Source organism: Sorex araneus, chromosome 6, assembly GCF_027595985.1.
Source record: "Sorex araneus isolate mSorAra2 chromosome 6, mSorAra2.pri, whole genome shotgun sequence".
Lineage (NCBI taxonomy): Eukaryota > Metazoa > Chordata > Mammalia > Eulipotyphla > Soricidae > Sorex > Sorex araneus.
In genome coordinates, this window is record NC_073307.1 from 64,461,223 (window position 1) to 64,473,518 (window position 12,296).

At 41.4% G+C, this 12,296-nt stretch overlaps 2 protein-coding genes across 4 annotated transcripts in view; one reads left to right on the forward strand and one right to left on the reverse strand.

Moving 5' to 3' along the window:
- Window positions 1-2,197, reverse strand: part of LOC129405727 (putative uncharacterized protein DDB_G0290521) — a 40,874-nt gene extending 38,677 nt beyond the window's left edge. For both annotated transcript variants that reach the window (XM_055142923.1, XM_055142924.1), the window contains exon 1: window positions 1,378-2,197. In XM_055142923.1, the coding sequence (XP_054998898.1) occupies window positions 1,378-2,076 (699 nt within the window). In that variant the 5' untranslated portion in view covers window positions 2,077-2,197. The remainder of the gene's footprint in view (window positions 1-1,377) is intronic.
- SLC38A4 (solute carrier family 38 member 4) overlaps window positions 1,487-12,296 on the forward strand; it is a 94,974-nt gene continuing 84,164 nt past the window's right edge. The window contains exon 1 of one of the 2 annotated variants that reach the window (XM_055142921.1): window positions 1,487-1,586. The gene's annotated coding sequence lies outside the window, so the exon portion shown is untranslated. The remainder of the gene's footprint in view (window positions 1,587-12,296) is intronic. The other variant, XM_055142920.1, reaches the window with a different exon arrangement.

Consider the following 12,296-nt stretch of genomic DNA (forward strand, 5'->3'; position numbering starts at 1 on the left):
CACGAATTACTCCTGCTGGTGCTCAGGGGATGCTGGGAATCAAACCTGGTTCGGCCGAGTGCAAGGCAAAAGCCCTATAGGCTGTGCTATAGCTCCAGCCCCTCGGCACTTTCTTGCTTGAATAAAGGTAAATTTGGCATGTGAGAATTCATAATGTAACTTGCATTGCCTCATGACTTTGCAAAACTGTGCAGTCAGATCTCCTTGGAGGATATCTCTCTCTTCCCCTAAAGAATGAAAAATAAATATAAAATACAAGGACCTGCTAAGTATGAATTTATTTCAATGGCCTTCTTTGAAATGAGAATTTAGTTAACATCAAATAGTAGTTTTAACAATAAGCAGTTTTATTTAAAATGCTAGGTAGTGTATTTAATAAGAAGCATTGAAGTTATACCACTTACTCTAATTCCTTCTTCATATATATTGAGGATTACGATCAAATCTGAATTCCAGAAAAAATTACCACAAAGACCCCTACCATGTTTAAGCAAGTTATGTCCTGCTTTACTCTTGCAGTACAAATTTAACTTTGAATGACATAGTTTTGCATTTCTGCCCCTTCCCGCGTTTATTTTTCCTCTTTATGCAAAGTTCGGTTTTGATATTTCCAAACCTGTAGCGTGCTTAGGGCCACCATCCAAAGAAAATCCTTTACAGAATTCTTCAAAATGTTAAATGTGTGTGTTTGTGTGTGTGTGTGTTTGTGTGTGTGTGTGTGTGTGTGTGTGTGTGTGTGTGTGAGAGAGAGAGAGAGAGAGAGAGAGAGAGAGAGAGAGAGGGGGGGGTGCCTGCCATAGAGACAGGCTGCTTGGGTGGGGATGGGGGGAGCAGGACGGAAACTGGGAATATTGGTGGTGGGAAATGTACACTAGTGAAGGGATGGGTATTGGAGAATCCTATAACTGAACCCCAATCATGAACAACTTTGAAATTGTTAATCTCACAGTGATTCAATAAAAAAAAAAAGACTATTTAGACCACTAGGTGCTAAAATGATCCTTGTCACAAGAGTTCATGATTCATTAGCGTGGATATTTTAAAATTGATTTATTTTTCCAAGGAAATGAAGATATCAATGCCAAAAATAATGTTATATACAAATAAAAATTCACTAAATATTTGTCACACACAGAGACAGAAATGTTAGACATGTTTTCCTACTATAGGGGAGATCCAACCAATGAAAGCCTTAATCGTCAAGTCTAAAAGGAATTTCATTTCTGGACCCCCGGTAATAGAGATGATCTATTATACTGAGAGATACAGAAACTAGGGGGATCCAGAAGAGAGCAAGCAGGGGCTTCCAGCTCCAAAGCTTCACTTTTGGGACAGGACACTTTTGTCTTTCGCTTTTGAAAGACAAGACCGACCCACCTGGGAGGATGCTTTCCTGAGCAGCTCAGGTTGCCTCGCTGTGATTGGTGCCCAGGCTGGAAGGGAGGGTCCGCCAGAAACGCGACACTGGGGATGCTGCCCGCTATCACACGACGGAAATTTCCACTCTCTGGAAGGGCGAAAAGCAAAGAAGGGTCTCTCCAGCCTCCCCTCGCCGCTCCTCCCCTGATCCAGCTCGGAAGAGGCGGGTGAGTGGAGCTTTCGCGGCTCTCCGACACTCGGAGGCTCGTCCGCGCCCAGGCTTGGCTTGCGCGTGGGGCTGGGAAGACTGTGCGTGGGTGTGTGCCCGGGAGATGCGCGCGGGGCTGGGAAGACGGTGTGCGTGGGTGTGTGCCCGGGAGATGCGCGCGGGGCTGGATGACGGTGTGCGTGGGTGTGTCTCTGGGAGATGGTCGCGCGGGGCTGGATGACGGTGTGCGTGGGTGTGTGCCGGGGAGATGCGCGCGGGATTGGGAAGACGGTGTGCGTGGGTGTGTGTCTGGGAGATGCGCGCGGGGCTGGCAAGACGGTGTGCGTGGGTGTGTCCCGGGGATATGCGCGCGGGGCTGGGAAGAAGGTGTGCGTGGGTGTGTGCCGGGGAGATGCGCGCGGGGCAGGATGACGGTGTGCGTGGGTGTGTGTCTGGGAGATGCACGCGGGGCTGGGAAGACGGTGTGCGTGGGTGTGTCCCGGGGACATGCGCGCGTGGCTGCGGGGCTCGGCCACCTCCCCAGTCCGCCCCGGACCACGTTTTGGGTTGGTCGCTGCTGAGAATGGGCTGCGGGCAACCAACCCGGGCCCCGGATGAGGCTAGCGCATGGCTTGGGCTCCCGGCGCAGGGGCGGCGCGCGCGGGGGGTGGGGGGGTGGGGGCGCACTCGGGTGGTCCCTTGGAGTTTGGGTTCGCTGTCCGGAGACCACCTGCCCCCGCGCCGGCCCTGCCCGTGTCCCGCCGAGCGACCCCACGAGGCAGCCGGATCGCGCCCGCAAGGTGTTATCCGAGTCGCCGGGGACACGGGGTGCAGGACTTAAAATAACCCGCCTCCTTGGCCGCCGGAGCGAGGAGGAGGCCAGGGCCTTCCCTGGGGGCGGGCCAGGGTCCCCGGGAGCATCGCTGACCCCACCGCCGGGAGCGCGAGACCGAGGGAGGCCCCCGGCGAAGATGCGGAGTGCCAGAGGCCAGCGAGGACGCAAAGGGAAGCCCCCCGCTGCGGGACGGAGAGGCGAGGGCAGGGGGCCCGGGGGACGGAGAAATAAGCAGAGGAGTGATTGTGAAGAGGCGAAGGGGAAGGGGCTGGGGACCAGAGCCCCAGCGACCGGGCAGGGGTGGGCAGGGAGTCCTGGAACCCAGGGAGCCCGGGGTCGCCTCAGGACTGCACCGGCTGCACCCTAGCGCCGAGGGGCCCGTGAGCCCCCAGCGTGGTCTTAGGTGGAGAAGCGGAGAGAGCGTTGTCCGGTGCCCCAGGAACAGCCCAGGACGGAGATGCGCTCCTGGGGCCGGCTCAGGGCAGGGGCTGTGCGAGACTTATCTAGGGTGGGCGCTCAGAAGGCGCGATTTCCCACCGAATCTTTAGGACATGGGGCCAGCAGTGGAGGAGGCTGGTTTGTTGTGTGTCTGCCTGTCTCTTGTGGCACACCCGGGGATGCCCAGGCTTCTGGCTCTGTGCTCGGATATCACTCTTGGCAGGCGCGGTACTCAGGGCTTACTCGCTCCTTGTTCAGGGGTCACTCCAGGCATGCTCGGGTGAGGGTATATATGGGTGCGGGGGATCAAGCCCTACCAGCTGCTCTATGGCTTAGACCCCTTGAAGCCAGTTCCTAATCCCAAAGGTGCTTTTCTTTCTTTCTTTCTTTCTTTCCTTCTTTCTTTCTTTCCTTCTTTCCTTCTTTCTTTCTTTCTTTCTTTCTTTCTTTCTTTCTTTCTTTCTTTCTTTCTTTCTTTCTTTCTTTCTTTCTTTCTTTCTTTCTTTCTTTCTTTCTTCTCTTTCTCTTTCTTTCTTTCTTTCTTTCTTTTTCTCTCTCTTCTTTCTTTCTTTCTTTCTTTCTTTCTTTCTTTCTTTCTTTCTTTCTTTCTTTCTTTCTTTCTTTCTTTCTTTCTTTCTTTTTTTCTTTCTGTCCACCCATTATCTATCTACCCATTTATCTACCCATCTATCTAGTCATTTATTTATCCATCCATTTATCTGAGGGCAGGGTAGCGGGATGGAGGTCTTAAAGGTGAATGGGGTTGCTGCGATCCGTTCAAGCATACCATGACCTGTCAATTTTCACAGACGTGTTCAGTCATTTGTTCTCTTCCCCACTAGTCTCCAGTGCTTTCTTTGTTGCAGGAGAAAGTGCAGCGACTTCTCTCCTTAGGAAAACTAGATCTTCCCTAATTCCAACCAGGTTGCAGCAAATTGCATGATTAATCAAAAAGGGGGTGCCCAGATCACCCTTGACCCAGAGAAGAAAGAAAGGGCAGAGGAGAAAAGAAATGGGGCGTAGGGGGTGGGGAATGAGAAAGGGAAGTGATGAGGGAATGGGGTTGGGGTTTTGAGAGTTTGGGAACACTGGTGGAGGGAAATTGAAACTAGTAGGATTGGTATTGAAATATTATATGCCTTGGGGGCTGGAGCAATAGCACAGCCAGTAAGGCGCTTGCCTTGCACTTGGGGGTTTCATCTCCAGCATCCCGTATGGTCCCCCGAGCACCGCCAGGGGTAATTCCTGAGTGCATGAGCCAGGAGTAACCTCTGTGCATCGCCAAGTGTGATCAAAAAAGAGGCAAAAATAAAGAGAAATATTATATGCCTAAAACTCAGTTCTCAATGACTTTGTAAATCACAGTTCTTTAAATAAAATGTTATTTAAAAAAAGAAAAGAAAAAAAAAGAAAACGAGTGAGAACAATTTGCTGGCTTCTACCTCGGATGGATCTCCTGGTTTTCTACACTCACCTTTATTTGCTTTTGGGCGATAGAGACACAGTCACCGTGACTAAATTGTCTTTTGTAAATAGAGCACACTGCACCTCTGATACAGACACAATTTCCTGAGCTAGTCCATACTGAAGGTAATAGTTTGGATTTGTTTCAACTCCTATAGACCTTATAGACCATTATAGGCCTTAGCTTTTGCGAAAATGGAGGTTTCTGGATGGACTGGGGTTAGGGAGTATTCCATAGTTTCTTTTCTGTCCTTATTTTCTTCTGGTCTCCATCACAAGTCTTTAAAGAATTTGCGACCTTGGTAGATTCTCAGTTGGAACAAGAGAAGTGTGTGACAGTGTCAGTGCACACCCCTATAGACTCAACAGGAGTGAACTGAGAGCAAATTCGTGTTCTAGATAGAAGTTTGTAAAAACAGAGATTCTGAAGAGAATAATTGAACTTTCCAAATTACTGGATACTATGAGCTCAGAGACAGGAAGCTCAAAATTGGGACGATTTTATGCCAGGAGAACTAGGTTTCCTGGCTACAGGAATAGAAAGCAAACTAAAAATCATTATAATCTCTAGATGTTCCTCATTCTTCTATGTTAACGTCTTCAGAACTGCCTCTGGGATGGATTCTATTATTATACCCATTTGAAGTTAAATGAAAGTAAGCATACCCATTTCCAGTACAAGATAAATTTTTTTCTGCTTAAAGTAAATGGAGTTACATAGTTTGAAGAACATAGAACATCTATGGGTGTCCTATTTGGGCATTAATCATTCTTTTTAATTTCTTATTCATGTTATTGAGGTATTAGGTTTGCAGTACGATTGAAGGAATTATTTTCCAGTTGCAGAACTACTTTTCCAATTCCTCAACCTGTCTTTCAGGATCCATATAACATTATTCTTTCCTCTCCTCTCTTCCCTAGTTTTCTTAGTTCCTATATCTATTTAATCATTCTTTTCTTCAATTGATTTTTTAAAATGTTACACACCATGATTAAAACTGTCATTTTTATGTTTTTTAAAGTAGTTATGTTTATTGGAATTTAGGTAATGTAATTAGAAATAATATTAATTTTGTGGTTTTGATGTGTAAATTTAATACACTTGCAGCACCACCAGAGCTGAGCATTCACTGTTGTTCATTACAGATATACAATTCATTTTGCAATTGATCATGGACAGCACTGACATATGACTTTTAGGAACCCAAAATGACTTCTTGGTCTAATATGGACTAACTTTTTCCCTAACAAAGCTAAATACGTGCCCATACAGTTACAGGCTGAACTTTGAATCTTTGAAGTGCTATGACTGGATTTTTCAAATAAAGACCATTTAAGACGTTTGCCTCTGGTTACCTGTCAGTTTATCAAATTATAAAGGATAATAAATATACTAGGTTGTGGACCACTGTGTCAAATGTTTATTTTTTTATGCCACACTTCACTTTTGTTGAGTTTCTGATATATCAATGGGTCAGTTCGTTCCCCCTATCTTTTGTGCTAACTTACATTTTCTAACTACACTATTTAAAAAAATTACGCCCTTTTACCTATGCAAATTAATTACTTTGATATATAGTAACTATTTAATGGATAAATATTTGATACATATAAATAGTAATATATTAAATAATATGTTTTTCATTTTTACTGATTTATCATTGCTTAATCATATTAACCTTAGCTTTATACATCTGTTTGTGTGTAGTTTTCACCATTTCTGCTACCTGTTGTTGCATCTGACCACTCAAAGCCCCTCTACTCAATTTTATAACTGCTCTTAAAATTGATTTTAATTTTATTTTAGGCACTTGTTTGCAATCCCATCAATGATAGAGTCTTGCATAATCACTTGAGCACATCCCCTCATAGTGTGAACTTCCCTGCACCACTGTCCCACTCCTTCTCATGGTAAACTTTCTACTGAAGACCACTTCTCAGGGTTGGTTTTTTTTTGCCTTTAGGCATTTGTTAGCCCCCTACTATATTTCTTTAATACTGAATATGGTGAGATCATTCTGTGTCTGCTCTGCTCCTTTAAGCTAACTTCACTCAGCATGATAATCTCAAGGTACATCCAAGTAGCAGAAAATTGTATGTTTTTTGTCTTTTCTTATAGCTCAATAGTATTCCAATATACACCAAATAATAATATTTTATATGTACCAAAGTTTCTTGATCTGGTTGTCTGTTCTTGGACCTTGGTTTCCAGATACTGGGTATTGTGAACAGTGCTGCAATGAACATAGGAGTGGGGATGTCTTTTCTGAATAGAATTTTTGGGTCCCAAGAAGGGGAATTCTGGATCAATGGAAACTCAATCCCAGATTTTTGAGAAGTGTCCACATTATTTAAAAAGAGCGGTGGACCAGTTGAGATTGCCATCAGCAGTTATATTTCTCCCCTTCGTCCTTGCCAACACGTCTGCCGCCCCCAGCCTTTGTGATGTGTGCCACTGTCACCTGTGTAAAATGATAGATCGCTAATGTTTTAATTTGCATTTCCTGATAATGAAGCATACAGAGCATTCTTTTCATGTAACTTTTGGTCATCTCTATGTCTTCTTTGAGGATGTTTTTGTTCATTTCTTTCCTCCATTTATTGATGGGGTTTGGTTTCCTGTTTTTTCCATAGGAAGTTCTACTTTCTACTGGTGCTTTCTATGTTTTGGATATTAATATTATTATTAGATGAATTGTGGACTAATAATCCAACCTAGTCTGTTTTACTTCTGTTTATCTTTACCCTTTTTTTGTGATTCAGGAGTTTCTTGTTTTTATGTAGTCTCATTTGTTTATCTTTACTTCAGTTAGTTTGGTTAGTGGAATTGAATCATTGAAAATATTTCTTGCTTTGGGGCTGGAGCGATAGCACGGCGTTTGCCTTGCACGCGGCCAACCCGGGTTCGATTCCCAGCATCCCATATGGTCCCCCAGCACTGCCAGGAGTAATTCCTGAGTGCATGAGTCAGGAGTAACCCCTGTGCATTGCTGGGTGTGACCCAAAAAGAAAAAAAAAAGAAAAAAAAAAGAAAATATTTTTTGCTTCAATGCTATAAAGTGTTCTACCTATGTTTTCCTCAATATAACTTATAGATTCAGGTTTGATATAAAGATATTTAATGTATTTTAATTTGAGTTTTGTTTAGGTCTTAAAAGGGGTATGAGTTCATTGTTTTTTACATATAACTGACCAATTTTCCCAGTACAATTCGTTGAAGAAGCTCTCCTATCTCCAGTTAATTTTTTTTGCCCCTTTATCCAAAATTAACTGTACATTTACCTTAGCATCTGACACTGGACACCCAGTTCCACTGATCTGAGAGTCTGTCATCATTTCTTTACCATACTGTTTTAATTCTATAGCTTTATAGTATGGCTTAGAGTTCGAGAAAGAGAAGTCTCCTATGTTTTTCCTAGGATTGTTTTGGCTAATTGACACAGTGTTTTATTTCAACGGTTCAATCTATATCTCTTGAAAATGTCGTGGGTATTTTTATCTCATTGTTTCATTATTTGCATATAGAAAATTTATTTACATCTGTGCATTTATTTTGTACCTGCAACTTTGTCGTACAAGTCTATTATTTCTGGAAACTTTTTGTGTGGAGCCTATAGGGTTTTTTTAAGTATAGTATCAGACCATCTGCAAATAGTGAGCATTTGACTGTTTTTCAAATCTCAGTGTCCTTATCTTGCCTAATTGTCCTGACAAGGACTTCAAATACTAAATTGAACGATAGTGATGAGAGTGGGAAGCTTGTCTTGTGCTGATCCTAGATCCCAGTGTTTCACTATTGGGTATGATGTTTGCTGTGAGCAATTGGCTTTAACTATGTTGAGAAAAATTCCTTCAGCCTCCATTTTACTAAGTGTTTTATTATGAATGATTATTGAAATGAATTATTCTTGTAGAGAGAAAAATGAATAATCAGTTATACTAACTTGGTTGAATTCTAAGAAAAAAATCAGATTTAAGCACTCTGTCAAGGAACCTGGCTTTGGAAGGGGGTCAGAGGACATTTCAAATTGTGGTGATACCTGAGATTGCTTTTAAAAATCACAAAAAGTGGACGTAGTGAGAGCAGATGTTCAACAGAGTCCTAATCAGAAAAAGTAGCTGGTGAGATGTACTTAGCACTTTGGTAATAGAAGAATTGAATTCTGGGAAGTGGCAAATGCAGGGAAGTGTGGCCCGGGAGCCCCTGCACACACCACTCTGCAGATGTGCCACAGTCCTGCCACACCCATCAATTCCTAAGTAGAACTGTGCTAGCAGGGAACAGATGATAGAATACAGGAATTAGCAATACAGTTTTTATTATTTTATCACTTTATTATGGTCCTATAATAAAGAACTGTAGGCTTTTTTTAAAGTCTTCTTTTAATGCTATGGTTTAATAAGTCATACTCAATGGAAATATTAGGTTTTTTTTTTATCCCTCATGTGGGAAAACCACATTATTTTTCTCAAGGGGATAATTCTGTCTTCATTAAAGATACAATCTCTATAATCATATAAAAATCCAAACAAATATTCTTCTATGCCTTCTGGAGGAGCATGGGGAGGAAGATCTACTGCTTTGTTCAATTTTATTTTTTAAAATTTAAGTGCGTTATAAAGGAGGTCCGAAAGTAAATATGGATATAAAAGTAACCTGAGATGGGGACAGGAATGACGATTGCAAATGTCATCCTCGGATCTCTAAAGCAGATGCTTATGGCAGCTAAGATTCTGACCCTTGAAAACAGACTTTGGAAAGATAACTCCCAAAGCATCTTCCTTCTTTATAGACCTTTAATGCCTGTTTTTCATTCCAGGCTCAGAGGTCTGCAGGCATCTTCATCATGTAATGCAGAGATTTTTTTCTTTTGTTATCTTGTTAATAGAAATGGAAATTAAAGGGTTAATGGAAATTACAAATAATCAGAAACTCAAATCATCCACTTATTAGTTACATATCCTTGGGAAAATTTCTAATATTTCTGAACATTGATTTATTATGCTATAAAAATAAGTCACAATAATATCTACCTCAGAGTATTATTATGAGTATAAATGAATTAATAAATGTAAAATGTTTATAATAATGACTGATCATAACAAATACCCTATATGTGACAGGTAATATTACCGATTGCTACAATTCTTCCTGCTACTCAACGAATTTTAAAAATGGGGTAGTTTGGGCCATACCCAGCAGTGCTGAAGGCTTCCTCTTGGCAGTGCTCAGGAGACCATATGTCATTTTGAGGATTAATCCAGTTAAGCCAGTTGAAAGGCAAATGCCTTGATTCTTGCTCTATCTCTCCAACTCCCAGAATGCTTTTGAGATATGAAATGTCTTTACTAAATGTTCTTTGTTATTATGTTTTCTTCCTATTGTCAGAATTAAAATAAAGGAAACAGAGGAGAAGAAATGAGCAAAGGGCTAAATAATAGTCATACAAAATAGTCCAGACTAGAATAATCTCATTCCTTATAGAAGAATGAAAGTCTATCATTTCCTGTTGACTATTTGAGATTATTGCTCCCAATAAATCTCGTATATCATTAAAATGATAATTGTCTCCAGTAATCTTGCTTTTTAAAAACATTTTTACTCTTTTTTACTGCTGTGACCCTACTGCCTCCACAGTGCTTGTTATGGTTGTACAATAGGCACAGAATAATATGAGGCAAGACTCTCTCATTTTATTTCTTTTTTTAGATTATTTTAGGGGAATTGGACTTTATAAAGTGAAGTTTTGCCTCATTGTAACCCAGATAAACATTTAAAAATCAAATTAAGCTATTTATTTCACATGTATTACACACAATTTAGCTCAGGTTTAGGGGATTGGTTGTATGGAGTCAGATCATGGCCGAATCATTTGAACTTCTTGGGTTCAAATATTGGTTTTCCCACTTTCTACCTGATTTAATTTGAGCAGGTTACTTACCCTGACTACTTCTTTCACTTTATCTGCAAAACAAGGGAAACGGTTCCTATTTTTCATAAGGATGCTGTGAGGGTTAAATGAGTTTATATCTGTTAAGTGCCTAGACTTGTTGGACTGCTAAAGCATTGAGGAAGGCTTCGTAAACAATTAGAAGTGACCTTATTTTCCAATTTGATGCTATTATAATTCTTACCTTATATAGTTAGTACAAGGATAATTGTGGTGTATGACAAACACTTCAAAACTTTTATCCGTACTATTTATACTTGGGAATTATTATTTTTGCCTGCTGCTTTGAGATTTCTGATCCTAATTTAATCTGTCCTTCAAGTCTTGCTGATTCTCCCTTTCACCAGTACTCTTTTTTTTCTCTCCACCCAGTGTTTGTCCTGTCATTTTGCCTTGCGTCATTCACGCTTTTTGCATGGCATACTCCTCAGGATAGGACTTTGTTCTTTGTTTTGGCATAAAGTGATAACGCTAGGTACACTCACAGTCCTATAAAAATGTTAAAGAAAAAAGAAGGAAAAAGATGCAATTCGCCAAGAGGAAACTTAGGCCAACAGCTGGCCAGGCTACCCTCTGTTTGCAGTGCCGCAGGCCACGCAGAAGCATCTCCGGCGACTGCTGGGGACTGATGGCTCTCCGGTGACAGTGGTGTCCTGCACAGCCCCGGGGGCATGTCTGGGCCAACGGGAGAATGAACTGGGCCCTGCGTGGCTCCCAGGGAGGACCTCAGGAGACTGCCGCTTTGGGGACACCTCACTTACCACAGGTTTGCCTATCTTTCATGGAACTTCATTTAGATGGACCACGGGAGTGAGTGCAATGAACTGGGGAGAAGTGGCAAAGAACTGTAAAAAATAGGGCCGAAGGAAGTGTTCACTGAAGAACAAAGCTCTGGGGACCTTCTCTGTTTTAAGGACTGTTTTCTGCATAGTGCATGGGGCTACCATGTCATGGTCTGACATGCTGGATTTTTTCCAGGTGGGAATAACATGGCACATGTATGCAGAATGCTCTTGTAAACTTTCTGACCACACTGGCCTCCATTGTTGAAGTGACATACCTAGAAATGCCTGTTTACAGCTTCTTTGTAAATGCCTGAAAACAGACAAGTCGTTCAGGGCATTGCACAAGTGGAGTGACTTTATTATAGTCTTGAGAACATATTTCATTAGCATTTCACTCCTGTTGGTTTCTTTAGGAAATTCTTTAGTAATAGTACACCTAAACATATATCTGACTTTTAAAATACCTGTCTCTATCCTAAACTTAAATGTACTGGCTTTCCAGAGAAGTGAGTTCATATTATTAACATATATTTAACATGTTGATTTTGAAGTAATTGTGTATCACAAGAAATTGTTAAGGTAGTATAGAACCCCCTATACCTTTCCCCAACTTTGTTCTAGTGGTTATATTAGACATCATTTTAATACAATATCATGGCCAGGAAATTGACGTTGGCATAATAATTTTTATATCATTTTATCAAATGCATATATGTTTGTGCAACCATGCCACAACGAAGTATTTCCACAGCTGCTCAGATCACCATTATGCTACTCCCTTATCATCTTACTCACCTGTTCCTCCCTAACCTAGATATTCCCCATCATTTTGAGAATGTTACACCAATGGTATCAGAAAAAATGTTGTGTTTTCAGAACATATTTTCTATTCACTACAATGTTCTTGGATTTCATTCAAATTTTAGCAATTGGTCTTTTTCCTTGCAAATAGTATCAGTCTAGTTGCTCAACTAAACTGCATTTAATTATATATATGTATATATATACCCTCACATCTATATGTATATCTTTGATAGACTTATAGCTTCAGTAGGATTACAGAAATATGGAGAGCACCTATGAGGTGAAAAGTATGAGGACATTCTTTGAACAAGGTTTACTCTCCAAAATGACTTTTGTGAGTTAGAGGACAAAAGGGTGGATAAACTATGCCTTATTAAAATCTCTGGGGGACCGAAATAGAGAAAAGAAACAGAGCAGAGAAAAAACAGGTATTTAGACAATACTATACAAAA